Source organism: Lampetra planeri, unplaced genomic scaffold (genome assembly GCF_965212315.1).
Source record: "Lampetra planeri unplaced genomic scaffold, kcLamPlan1.2.h2 scaffold_119, whole genome shotgun sequence".
Taxonomy (NCBI): Eukaryota; Metazoa; Chordata; class Hyperoartia; order Petromyzontiformes; family Petromyzontidae; genus Lampetra; species Lampetra planeri.
In genome coordinates this window covers 118654-132521 of record NW_027613904.1, presented here as the reverse complement: position 1 = coordinate 132521, position 13868 = coordinate 118654, and the positions used below count along the sequence as shown (strand labels likewise).

The window sequence follows — 13868 nt, the reverse complement described above, 5'->3', positions numbered from 1 at the left end:
TTCGATCTCGTTCGTCCGTTCATCGATCCGCTTGTCGTGATCAGGGTCGTGGCGGCCACGTGTTGAGTGGTAACGGTCCACACCTCTCCCTTTCCCATGGCGACAGACCCCACCCAGCTCTTCCCTGGGCCATAGTTTAGTGTTCGTTCGGTAAAATAAAAATTGCAAACATATTAATTTTAGCTACATGTACTTAAAGGAAGAAAGAATACACATACATTGTTTTTTTTTTGAAAATTAGAAAAAAAAAATTCTTATAAAAAATAATGCCTCCTTCGAGCCGGAGTCGAACCAGCGACCTAAGGATCTCGGCACTTCCTCTACAGTCCTCCGCTCTACCAACTGAGCTATCGAAGGCGCCACGACTGTTGCCGCACTACACTCCCTACTTAAACCCAACCACCCTCGACGTCACCACTCACAGGTTTCGCCGTCATCGATTTACATTTTTAGTATACATTAATTGTGATCGTTGCCGAACAGAGTCTTTGTTCGCTGGCGTTGTTGAACAGCCACCCGTTGTTTTACCCCATCGGCCTTTAATCTCCCCAAAGAGCAGTGCTGATGGGCGGCTTGGCGCTACGTCATCACCGCCGCGCCAGTGGTGACTCGCCCGCCATCTTAGTGAAGGACACGCGGGGGAGTGGAGACGAGAGAGGGAGAGGAGGGGGCGAGGGGGAGGGGCCGCGTCGCCGCCTCCCCCCCGAGGGCCTCCCCCTACCCAAGATGTCCGCGCGAGCTTCGGGTCCAATTTTTTTTTTTACGAAATGGCAGAGCCGGCGCCGCGTGGTTCCTCCTCGCAGTCGGTGTGCGGCCCGGGTCGGTCGCGGTCTCCCCTCTCTCCCCTCTCTCCCCCCCCCTCTCCTGACCCCCTTTACAGCGACACCCCTAGCAGAGGACCCCCGAGTAGAGACCCCCCGAGTAGAGGGCCCCCCTAGAGAACCCCCTATAAGAGAGGACCCCCCCCTCCTCCCCATCTTAACCCTCAGCGGAGACTCCCACTCGCCCTGCTGCCGCTGGCTCGGTAGTTTGGATGAACCCGACCCCTCTCCAGCTCCAACGGACCCCGGCTCCCCCCAACCCCCTACACCTCCTCCCCATCGCAGCTGATCCCCATGCCGACCCAGGGCACCACCAGCAGCAGCGGTCTCTTCTACGGCTGCGACAGCTCCAGCGAGTTCCTGTCTCGCAAGCCGCCGCCGCCATCAGCCGACCCGACCTCGTGGGCCTCGCGCGTCGCTCTGCTGCTGCTGCAGTCCGCCACGAGCGCGGCCAAGAAGAAGAAGACGAAGAAGAAGTCCCGCGGGCAGAGCGCCAAGATGCGGCGCATCGTGGGCCGGAGGAGGCAGCTGGAGACGGAGAGGCAACAGCAACAACAGGGGCAGCAGCAACAGCAGCAGCAACAACAGGAGCAGCAACAGGGGCAGCAGCAGCAACAACAACAGCAGCTGATGCGTGCCGGTGGTGGTGGTCGTGATGGTGACGGTGGCGAGAGGATCCAGACGGACAGTGGAGGTAGTGGTGGTGGCAGTGGTGGTGGCGAGAGGTTCCAGACGGGTGGTGGTGGTGGAGGTGGTAGTGGTGGTGGAGGTAGTGGCGGTAGTGGTAGTGGTGGCGGCGGCCTTGAGAGCTCCTGGAGCGAGGAAGTCGACCTGCAGGGCCGGGACTCCGGGCCAGACGCGGCCCTGACGAGGCCTGGGGCCCCCACGGCGGCCTTCGCTCAGCGGGGCCGGCGACTCGACGGCCCAGGCCGGGCCACCGACAGCGGCCCAGGCCGGGCCACCGACAGCGGCCCAGGCCCTCGCCGTGGCCACCACGAGGAGCGCCGGGCCAAGGCGGGCCCAGCGGAGAGGCCGTGGGGCCTCGACACAACTCCCGGCACGACGAGCCGACGCGTCAGGGCTCGATCCAAGCGCAGGGCCCACGTGATGGGGTCGGCCAGCCGCTTGGCCGAGCACCGCTCTGGGTTCCCAATGGCCACCACCAATATCACCGCCAATATCACCGCCAATACCACAAATACCGCCACAAATACCACCACCGCCACCACCAATTTCACCATCACCGCCAATACCACCGCCACCACCAATTTCACCACCACCACCAATTTCACCACCACCGCCACGAACGAACTCGAACAGCCACAACAATGTCCCTCGGCTGTTGCAGGAAGTTCTGAAGATCCCACCACCACTACTACCACCACCACCAACAACAACAATGTTGTCATTGACAATAACCTCCCTCGAGCAGCAGTACGCGCCGTGATGCCACCGCCACCGCCGCACAAGCTGGTGGCCGTCGACTGCGAGATGGTGGGTCTGGGTCCCGGCGGGTGCCGGGGCGCGCTGGCGCGCTGCAGCGTGGTGGACTACCACGGCTCGGTGCTGTACGACGGCTACGTGCGCCCAGAGGAGCCCGTGACCGACTACAGGACCAGGTGGAGCGGCATCCGGCCCAGCCACATGCGAGACGCCACTCCGTTTCGAGCGGCACAAAAAGAGGTGATTTTAAAAAAATGTTTTTATTGTTTTTACTCAACCATCCATCCTCTAAGAATGCTTTGGTCAACCAGTTCGTCGCCCCCCCCCCTACCAATGGCCTGGTCGCTTCGAAAAATAAAGAAAATCTATACGGGCTTACGAACACAATTCGTTCCTGAGACCCGTTCGTAAGTCGGGAACACTATGATAGTCCTCGGGTTCCGAACACAATTTGTTCCGGAGACCCGTTCGTAAGTGGGGAACCAATATGATGGTCCTCGGGTTCCGAACACAATTCGTTCCGGAGAATCGTTCGTAAGTCGAACACCTTCGTAAGTCGAGAACCAATATGACATTCCTCGGGTTCCGAACAATTCGTTAATGATGATCCGTTCGTAAGTCGGAACATGTTCATAAGTCGGGAACCAATATGACATTCCTCGGGTTCTGAACACAATTCGTTCGTGGTGATCCGTTCGTAAGTCGGATCCGGTTCGTAAGTTGGGAACTCAATAGGGTGGTTCTTTGGTTCGGAACACTGCATTCCTGAAGAGCCCGTTTGTAAATCGAAACACAATAATGCACCGTATTTTAGGGTCGGTGTTGTGAAATGTGTTACGGTTCACCAGAAACAAAACGTAAAACTTTGTTGAACTCATAATTGAGAAGAGATATTGTTGATTTGCATGTAACATGGTTTGAGTAAATGTTATTTTGTTATATTTCACGGAAAGCTGGCTCGTACGTACAGGGCGCTCATAAGTCGAAGACTCAAGGTACTATCATAGGGCAGTCTTCGGCTTACGAACACAATTCGTTCCTGAGGGCCGTTCGTAAGTGAACGGGTTTGTAAGTCAGGAAGACAATTGCACTATAGTGCACTGTGTTTAAATGCCCACGCGGTCGGTGTTGTGAAACATGTTACGGTTCAACAACAAAAGGAAGGCATTGTTGAACTCATCATTGAAAAGAAATAGTGTACGTTTGCACGTGACACCTTTTTTGAGTCAACGTTATTTTTTTCAACATTTTATGGAAACTGGTTCGTACGTACGCCGGGGCGTTCGTAAGTACGGGACAGGGTTATGAACCTAATTAGTTCCTGAGACCCATTCGTAGGTCGGGGGCACAATCATGTGCTCTTTAAATGCCCATACGGTCAGTGTTACGAAATAGTACGTACGGGGCGTTCGTAAGTGGATGCCTGCCCGTACTATAATATAGGAGGCGTTTTAAGATGTTCAACCTCCGAATTAGACACCCATTATCACAAGGTTCATGATAAAGGCTTGTTTGTTTTTTTAGGGGGGGAAGCGAGTTAGATCACTTCAATATAAATGTGTTGTTAACCCACAACCACCGCCCAACAGCCAATTAGTGAGGTTTGTCTCGTAAACAAAAACAAAATAGTTAAGTTGAGTAAACGGGTGGTGGAGGGTTTTTACAACGACGAGCAGTTTTTGGCTTTCAACTCCAACCGTGCGGCCTTGCCCAAAATATAATAATCACGAGCCTGGATCCCGTTCGGCCTGTCAGGCGCGTGTGCCACCCTCCTGCTGTACCACCACCACCAACCTGTACCACCACCACCCTCCCCCTGTACCACCACCCTCCTGTACCACCACCACCCTCCTCCCCCTGTACCACCACCACCCTCCCCCTGTACCACCACCACCCTCCCCCTGTATCACCACCACCCTTCCCCTGTACCACCACCACCCTCCTGTACCACCACCACCCTGTACCACCACCCTCCCCCTGTACATCCACCACCCTCCCCCTGTACCACCACCCCCCTCCCCCTGTACCACCACCACCCTCCCCCTGTACCACCACCACCCTCCCCCTGTACCACCACCCCCCTCCCCCTGTACCACCACCCTCCCCCTGTACCACCACCACCCTGTACCACCACCACCCTGTACCACCACCACCCTGTACCACCACTACCCTGTACCACCACGACCCTCCCCCTGTACCACCACCACCCTGTACCACCACCCTCCCCCTGTACCACCACCACCCTGTACCACCACCCTCCTCCCCCTGTACCACCACCACCCTCCTCCCCCTGTACCACCACCCTGTACCACCACCACCCTGTACCACCACCACCCTGTACCACCACCCTGTACCACCACCACCCTCCCCCTGTACCACCACCACCCTCCCCCTGTACCACCACCACCCTCCTCCCCCTGTACCACCACCACCACCCTGTACCACCACCACCCTCCCCCTGTACCACCACCACCCTCCCCCTGTACCACCACCACCCTCCTCCCCCTGTACCACCACCCTCCCCCTGCTGTACCACCACCCTCAAGTACCACCACCCCCCTCCCCCTGCTGTACCACGCAGATTGTGCAGCTGCTGCACAACAAGGTGGTGGTGGGCCACTCGATCGCCAACGACTTCCGCGCGCTGGGCTACGTGCACCCGACGGAGCGCACGCGCGACACCGCCTCGCTGGTGGAGCTGCGGCGTCGGGCGGGCCTGCCGCTCGGCCAGCCCGCCTCGCTCAAGCGCCTCACCAAGCTGCTGCTCTACCGCGACATCCAGGCATGGACACTCGCCCGCTCGCTCACTCATCCGCTCGCTCATCCGCTCGCTCATCCGCTCGCTCATCCGCGCGCTCATCCGCTTGCTCACTCATCCGCTCGCTCATCCGCTCGCTCATCCACTTGCTCACTTGTTCATCCACTTGCTTACTCACTCATCCATTTGCTCGTTTGCGTACTTGCTCGCTCGTCCTTTTGCTCGCTCTCGCCTCCACTTGCTCACTCATCCACTCGCTCGCTCCTCCGCTCCCTCATCCGCTGATTCGCTCGCTCATCCACTTACTCGCTCATCGACTTGTTTATTCGCTTGCTTATGCATTTGCTCCTCCTTGCTCACTCGCTCCTCCACTCGCTCCATCATCCGCTCGCTCGCTCCTCATCTTACTCGCTCACTCATCCACTTGTTTACTAGCTCGCTCATCAACTTACTCGCTCGCTCTTTCGCTTACTCGCTCATCTGCTTGCTCACTCTCTGGCTCATCCGCTGGCTCGCTCGATCACCCAGCTAACGATCCACCGGCACTGCTTCTCATGTCGCCGTCCACCCACGCAGCCGGTCGCTTGCTCACCGACGGTCCACCACGCTCGCTCACCTCACTCGCTCACCTCGCTCACTCGCCTCACTAGCTCACCGACGGTCCACCTCGCTCGCTCACCTCACTCGCTCACCGCACTCGCTCACCTCACTAGCTCACCTCACTCGCTCACCTACAGTCCACCACGCTCGCTCACCTCGCTCGCTCACCTCACTAGCTCACCGCACTCGCTCACCGACGGTCCACCTCACTCGCTCACCTCGCTCGTTCGCCTGCAAACCGACCTAACCATCGCCACGCTCACTCCCCGCTCACCACTGCCGCTCACCGTGTGTGCGTGCGGCCGTGTCGGCACGCAGGTGGGCAGGCACGGCCACTCGTCGGTGGAGGACGCGCGAGCCACCATGGAGCTGTACCGCCTCGTGGAGTCTCAGCTGGGAGCCACCGCCGCTCCCTGAGCCGCCACTTCGACGGCCCCCGTTATCGTCACGGCAACGGCCCCCGTCGTCGTCACGGCGACGGCCCCCGTCGTCGTCACGGCGACGGCCCCCGTCGTCGTCACGACGACGGCCCCCGTCGTACCTCCCCCCCACCTCCTCCCCCCATCATGAGAGACCAGGAAGGAGAAGGGGGTGGAATGGAGTTGTGGTCGCGCTCCCTCTGCGTTAGCCCCCCATTAGAAACCAACAACAACAACAACCACAAAAACAACAACCACAACAACCATGACAACCACCACAACAACCATGACAACCACCACAGCAACCACCACAACCACAATATCAACCACTACAACAGCGACGACAACAACAGCCACAACAACAACAACCACCAGGCCAGCACCGATGACGTGCCCCCCCACGGCATCCTGGATGCCGATCCCTTTCCGCGTTCATCGCGGTTGTGGATCGGGAGAGGTGGAACTAAACTAATAAACATCATTTTTACTTAAAAAAACTAAAACTAAACTATCTTTATTTTACCAGGTAAGGGCCCCCGGCTCAGCTGCGACGTAGCTCAGACGCGACCCTGCCCATCAACAATGATCGCTCAACTAATGTGGGCTCATCATCAAGTGGGATTTAAAGGCCGCAGCAGCAGCCACATCCTGCGACTGCGTGAAGTTGGTTCTAAATGGGGAGGGAAACACCAGAGGAACCCGGAGAAAAGTCCACGCGACCACGGGGAGAGAGAGAGACACGCAAACTCCAAATATACAGCACCAGGCGTCAGGGTCGGGATCGAACCCACGACCTCCTGCGCACCAGGCGAGGTAGTTAACATCTCCTAGCCACCGTGATGATGATGATGAGAGAGAGACACGCAAACTCCAAATATACAGCAGCAGGCGTCAGGGTCGGGATCGAGTCTCCGATCTCCTTTAGACCAGGCGAGGTAGTTAACTGTTTAACGAAAACTAAATTATTTTATTTTCCCAGGTAAGGTCCCACTGAGCTGCGATTTAGCTCGTCCTTAGAAGCGACCTGGCAATCACAAATGATAGCTCAACGAAGTTGGCTTATCACCATCATCACCATCATCACCACCATCATCACCACCATCATCACCATCATCATCACCATCATCACCATCACCACCATCACCACCATCACCATCATCACCACCATCATCACCATCATCACCATCCTCACCATCATCATCACCACCATCATCACCACCATCATCACCATCATCACCATCCTCACCATCATCGTCACCACCATCGTCACCATCGTCAACATCGTCACCATCACCATCATCACCACCATCATCACCACCATCATCATCACCATCACCACCATCACCACCATCTTCACCATCGTCACCATCATCACCACCACCACCATCATCACCACCATCGTCACCATCGTCACCATCATCACCATCATCACCATCATCATGCTGAAATGTATAGCAGCAGCCAAATAACCCTGAACGCGTATTTTCTAAATTGGTGGTCGCCATCCAAATTTGATGATTCTTAGAATTGTTGGGTCAGGACGTTATTCACAATCTTGGCCACTGCCTGATTATGCTGCTTGTAACTAACAGCGAAACGTCGGACTAGCCACGTGTCCAGTGTGTGTGTGGATCGCTGTCCGACATACTGAAGGGCAGTCGTACATTGGCACGGATGATCATCGCGCTCCAACGTTATTCGTTGGCTGTGTCGGGCGGCGGAGGGTGTATGACAACACGTTTTGCTCACGCGAGTAATATTTTAAAATGAAATGTTTTATTTTACAAATCGTCATTTATTCTTTCAACTCCCAGAGTAAATGTAACACGCAGACTCGCGCGGCGTGGACTTTTTTAGTAGCAGACAAATTGCTCTAAACGCACGACGTTGATTTTAAATGTGGAGGGGACAAAACCGGAGGGAACCCGTTGGGAAAAATCCACGCGGCCACCACGGCGAGAGAAAGAGAGACATCGCAAACTCGAACATTTTAAAAGTTATTGTCAGGAGTCGGAATCAAACCCACAAGCGACCTCCTGTATCTAATTCTAGGTTTTAAGCTTTCGTGACTGCAATGATTCATATTCTTAGGTTTTTTCGGTAAAGTCACGTAGGTAAAACATTAAAATTAATAAAAGTAAACATTTTATTTGACTTTTATTAATTTTTTACCTACGTGAATTTACCGAAAAAACCTAAGAATACGACCTCCTGCATGCCAGGCGAGGTCGGTAACATCTCCTAGCCACCGTGGCGCCCTCACGGGGACCGCACGCTCGCTCGCTCCGCTGCCGCCAGGCCCGCGCGCTCCGTGTCGCGATCACGGCCGTGTTACTTCTGGCTTTGTGAGTCTGGGGGCGGTACCTGTGTGTGTCTGTCTGTGTGTGTGTGTCTGTGTGTGTCTGTGTCTGTGTGTATGTGTCTGTGTGTGTGTGTTGAACTGCTCTTGGATGTACTCTGTGTGGCTGTGTGTGTGTGTGCCGAACCGTACGTAGCCAACATCGTTCATCGGAGGTGTGGGTGGTGGAGGGTTTTTGGCTTTCCGACCAGCGCAGCCCCACCCCAAGTCGTTTTTATTGCGAGCGTGGAGACGGTTCGGCCCGTCGCGCGCACGTGTGCCACCCTGTGCCACCACCCCTCCGCTTGTACCACCACCCTCCTCCACCTGTACCACCACTCTCCTGTACCACCACTCTCCTGTACCACCACCACCCTCCACCACCACCTGTACCACCACCCTCCTGTACCACCACCCTCCACCGCCACCTGTACCACCACCCTCCTGTACCACCTTTATCACCACTCTCCTCTACCACAACCACCCTCCACCACCACCTGTACCACCACCCTCCTTCACCACCTGTACCACCACCCTCCACCACCTGTACCACCACTCTCTACCACCCCTCCACCGCCTGTACCACCACCCTCCTGTACCACCAAGGTGGTGGTTGTGGGGGTGGGTGGGTGGTGGTGGTGGGGGTTGTGGTGGAGGTGGATGGTGGGGGTGGGTGATGGGTGGTGAACTTGATGACCTCGTTCACCTCGATGACCTCAATGACCTCGTTGACATCGATGTCATCGAGGTTATCAGTGTCATTGATGACGTCGCTGCCATCGATGACCTCTGACCTCTTTGACCTTGTTGGCAGCGACGACTGATGACGCTATTGCAGGTGTCCTGGTGAACAAGGGGGGGGGGGGGGGCGGTGTAGGTTCGGTCTCGTGATCTGGGCCCAGCCGCATGGATCGTCTTAATAACAATCTCGTGGTTCATACTCTTAGGGTTTTTCAGTAAAGTCACGTGGGTAAAAAAATTATAGAAATAAAATAAAAATCACGACGTTTCGGAGGCAACACAAGCTTCCGTCTTCAGGTGGAACGTCACAGCTCGATTGCTGTATCAAGTAAAGAGAGGACCTTGTATATACTGGTCGGGTCTCTTGGGACTTATCTTAACTTGATACAGCCATCGTGCTGTGACGGTTCCACCTGAAGACGGAAACTTGTGTTGCCTCCGAAACGTCGCGATTTTTATTTTATTTCTATTTTTTATTTTATTTCTATTTTTTTTTACCTACGTGACTTTACCGGAAAAAACCTTAGAGTATGAATTCTTGCAGTCACGAAAACTTCAAATCTAGAATATCATGTTTGCCTTTTTAAACGCATCTGTCAGTAACGATAATTGTCGTAGATAAACTTTTATTCTTAAAATTTTACCAGTTGTAAGGCCCCCAGGGTGAGCCATGTAGCTTTTTTTTCAGAAGCGACCTGGCACATCGCAAATGAAGTGGCTCATCCTGTGGGACATTCTAGCAGCCAAATTACTCCATGAACGCATGATGTTGATTCTGAATGTGGAGAAAAATCCACGCGACCACGGGGAGAGAGACACGCAAACTACAAACATACAGCAGCAGGCGTCGGGGTCGCGATCGAACCCACGACCTCCTGCATACCAGGCGAGGCAGTCAACATCTAGCCAACGTGATGATGATGAGAGAGAGACACGCAAACTCCAAATATACAGCAGCAGGCGATCGACCCCGTGACCTGCATAACAGGCGAGGCAGTCAACATCTCCTAGCCACCGTGATGATGATAGAGAGAGAGACACGCAAACTCCGAATATACAGCAGCAGGCGTCGGGGTCGCGATCGAACCCACGACCTGCATACCAGGCGAGGCAGTCAACATCTCCACGCTACCACGGCGCCCTCTGGTTAGAGCCGCGCTATCGGGAGCGACCGGTGGCTTCATCATCCCGGCCGACAAAGACAAGATCCCCTGTGAGGCCTGGAGCAGATGGACCAGGAGCCGCCCTCGTGCGCCAGTGGAGTCCACCACTCGGCACGCGATAGTCGCCGACGACCGTCCAAAGGCATTTGGCAGTGACGTCCACTAAGACGGTTTACTGATGAAAAAGGTGAATACGCAACGGCGCGTGAAGGTGCCTTCACGTCAAGCCGACGTCGAGTTTATCGCGACGGCCGGGAACGTTGTCGTTCTTAATTCCGGGGTCCTGTTTGCAAGGAGCTGCGATTTTGTTCGTCGTTTTGTGTTTGTTTTGTTTTCGCTCAACGTGGACCCTGTCGGTGCTGCTAAGAACGTCGCCAATAATAAAACGACGCAGGCTCGACGCGGCTGCGGCGTCGGTCAGTCGCGATGCGCCCATCGGCATCCGCTTCTCCCCGCATTCGCGCAGCGCACGCGCGTGCACTAGCAGAGAACCGCTTTGCCTCGTGCCCCTGGACCCGCGAACATGCAAAACCTATCGTCGTCGGGGAAACACGCGCAGGCGAGAGGACGCGAGTCGTCTACTCGGGCGGGCGGGTTGAAACGCCAACTTACAAAACTACAAACTTACAAACTAAAAAGCTACAAACTTTCAAAGCTACAAACTTTCAAAACTAGACACGAAGATGGTGGAGAGCGAAACCCAAAAATGAAACGGCGAGGATTCTCTCTCGATACAATTCGCCGGAGCCCCCTCTCCCGCCCCCCCCCCCCCCCCCCCCCCCCGCGGTTTTCAACTCAAAAGTTGTGCCGAGTGGCCCGGTGGCGTTCATCCGGGCCGGCATGAGAATCCGTGAGGTTTGCCGTCTGCAGTTGCCCCGTGGAGTTGCCTCCTGGAGTTGCCTTCTGGGGTTACCCTCTGGTGGAGTTGCCCCCTGGTGGAGTTGCCCTCTGGTGGAGTTGCCCTCTGGTGGAGTTGCCCTCTGGTGGAGTTGCCTCCTGGAGTTGCCTTCTGGGGTTACCCTCTGGTGGAGTTGCCCCCTGGTGGAGTTGCCCCCTGGTGAAGTTGCCCCCTGGTGGAGTTGCCCCCTGGTGAAGTTGCCCCCTGGTGGAGTTGCCCCCTGGTGGAGTTGCCCCCTGGTGGAGTTGCCCCCTGGTGGAGTTGCCCCCTGGTGGAGTTGCCCCCTGGTGGAGTTGCCCCCTGGTGGAGTTGCCCCCTGGTGGAGTTGCCCTCTGGTGGAGTTGCCCTCTGGTGGAGTTGCCTCCTGGAGTTGCCTTCTGGGGTTACCCTCTGGTGGAGTTGACCCCTGGTGGAGTTGCCCCCTGGTGGAGTTGCCCTCTGGTGGAGTTGCCCCCTGGTGGAGTTGCCCCCTGGTGGAGTTGCCCTCTGGAGTTGCCCCCTGGTGGAGTTGCCCCCTGGTGGAGTTGCCCCCTGGTGGAGTTGCCCTCTGGTGGAGTTGCCCTCTGGTGGAGTTGCCTCCTGGAGTTGCCCTCTGGAGTTGCCCTCTGGGGTTGCCCTCTGGTGGAGTTGCCCCCTGGTGGAGTTGCCCTCTGGAGTTGCCCCCTGGTGGAGTTGACCTCTGGTGGAGTTGCCCCCTGGTGGAGTTGCCCCCTGGTGGAGTTGCCCCCTGGTGGAGTTGCCCTCTAGTGGAGTTGCCCCCTGGTGGAGTTGCCCTCTGGTGGACTTGCCCTCTGGTGGAGTTGCCCTCTGGTGGAGTTGCCTCCTGGAGTTGCCTTCTGGGGTTACCCTCTGGTGGAGTTGCCCCCTGGTGGAGTTGCCCCCTGGTGGAGTTGCCCTCTGGTGGAGTTGCCCCCTGGTGGAGTTGCCCCCTGGTGGAGTTGCCCCCTGGTGGAGTTGCCCTCTGGAGTTGCCCCCTGGTGGAGTTGCCCCCTGGTGGAGTTGCCCCCTGGTGGAGTTGCCCTCTGGTGGAGTTGCCCTCTGGTGGAGTTGCCCTCTGGTGGAGTTGCCTCCTGGAGTTGCCCTCTGGGGTTGCCCTCTGGTGGAGTTGCCCCCTGGTGGAGTTGCCCTCTGGTGGAGTTGCCCCCTGGTGGAGTTGCCCTCTGGTGGAGTTGCCCCCTGGTGGAGTTGCCCCGTGGAGTTGCCCTCTCTGGTTGCCCTCTGGTGGAGTTGCCCTCTGGTGGAGTTGCCCCCTGGTGGAGTTGCCTCCTGGAGTTGCCCTCTGGGGTTGCCCCCTGTTGGAGTTGCCCCCTGGTGGAGTTGGCCGCGACGTCTTTGCCCGGCGCTTCTCCCCAAGAGTCAAAAGGTCGCGATCGCTGAACACGCAGCGTGGCCACATGAGTCTGGCATCGTCGGAGAAGTGAATGCAAGAAAGGCAACAACGGCGCTCTCATTCACAGGACGTGCTCAATGTGCTGCCCACCATTGGTCCTGACGCACAACTCCAGACGAGAGGCACGGGCGGCAAGAACACGGCGAATGGTCTCGGTGGGGGGGGGTCACGAACTGTGTCACGTGCGTCAGTAAATGCGCTGCCGCAAATGTTCCAACGCTCCGAATTTTCTCCGCTTCAAGTTACCCCAAGGACAGTGCATACATTATCAGAGTTGTGTTTTTTTTTGCAAACATGGCTCCTTGTAAAAAAAGGTTTCAGTTTTGTTGCCAGATAAAAGGGTAAAAAAACAATTATCATATTTTTACTGGCAAATGAGGTTCCAATGGTGTAAATGCTTACCCCGAGCTCTCATACTCTGATGGTGCATTGTCTTTGAGTTGTGCGCCTTTTGGCGTCATCTGGTCCAACACAAGTGAGACTAGGCTCTAAGGAAAGCTGTCTCGGGTGTGGACCAATCAACTTCAAGGACAGTGCATACATTATCAGAGTTGTGGTTTTTGTTTGCATTATGACTGCAGGTATTGTGGTCTATGTAAACATGACTCCTTGTAAAAAAAAAGGTGTCAGTTTTGTTGCCAGATAGAAGGGTAAACAACCCATTATCATATTTTTACTGGCAAAGGAGGTTCCCATGGTGACCCCGGAGATTTATCAAACAACAACATCCAAGATGGCGCCTTCTCGCTGGCGATGCCACAGGCACTCGACGTCTTATCGATACAATGTCCAGGGAAATATGAACGACTTCGTTTCCCCCCTACGATTCCAGGCTTACGGGACACCGTGTATACATTGTACATGTCACGGCGTTCGTGCGTACAATGTACGATGGTACGCGCGGAATCTACGACCCGGTTTCCGAGTAAATCCCGGTGTTTTATCGAAAAATTTCACCACGGGGTTAAAAACCACGCGCACACTGCAACGTTCATCTTCACGACATCGACATACACAAAGACAAAGGTACCCCACCCGAGATGTAGCCTTGACGGACTCTAGGGGGCAAGTGCTGTTAGCGAGTGAGCACCCGGTGAAGGCCGACACTGTGACAACCGCGCCAGGCCGCCTTTGTCTTCCCACCGCGATGACGTTTACTACAACGCTCTCGTACCTCGAGCGGCAATCCACCGTTGGGGTTGATGGGACGCGTTAACTGCTGCACCCACCGCTCCCCGCGAACGCGCAACGTTCAGAGGAGTGGGGGGCAGCCAGAGCCCCCCATTCCCCGGCACGT

The 13868-nt window shown here is 56.0% G+C and overlaps 1 protein-coding gene and 1 non-coding gene across 2 annotated transcripts; one reads left to right on the top strand and one right to left on the bottom strand.

The window, feature by feature from the left end:
* Positions 1-271: 271 nt before the first annotated feature.
* TRNAY-GUA (transfer RNA tyrosine (anticodon GUA)) lies at positions 272-357 on the bottom strand. The gene is given in 2 exon segments: positions 272-307; positions 321-357. It is a non-coding gene; the product is annotated as a tRNA-Tyr (tRNA).
* Positions 358-712: 355 nt separating this feature from the next.
* On the top strand, positions 713-10683 carry LOC144738853 (uncharacterized). Its single transcript, XM_078621848.1, has 3 exons — positions 713-2504; positions 4846-5046; positions 5941-10683. The coding sequence occupies exons 1-3, from the start codon at positions 1116-1118 to the stop codon at positions 6037-6039; spliced, it is 1689 nt and encodes a 562-aa protein (XP_078477974.1). The 5' UTR covers positions 713-1115; the 3' UTR covers positions 6040-10683.
* Positions 10684-13868: the final 3185 nt, after the last annotated feature.

What these genes read in the sequence shown, in the direction of transcription:
- LOC144738853 (XM_078621848.1), top strand. Translation starts at nt 1,116, where the DNA reads ATGCCGACCCAGGGCACCACCAGCAGCAGCGGTCTCTTCTACGGCTGC. An exon ending in TTCGAGCGGCACAAAAAGAG is followed by an intron (nt 2,505 to 4,845) that starts GTGATTTTAAAA and finishes TGTACCACGCAG; the next exon opens with ATTGTGCAGCTGCTGCACAA. An exon ending in TGCTCTACCGCGACATCCAG is followed by an intron (nt 5,047 to 5,940) that starts GCATGGACACTC and finishes GTCGGCACGCAG; the next exon opens with GTGGGCAGGCACGGCCACTC.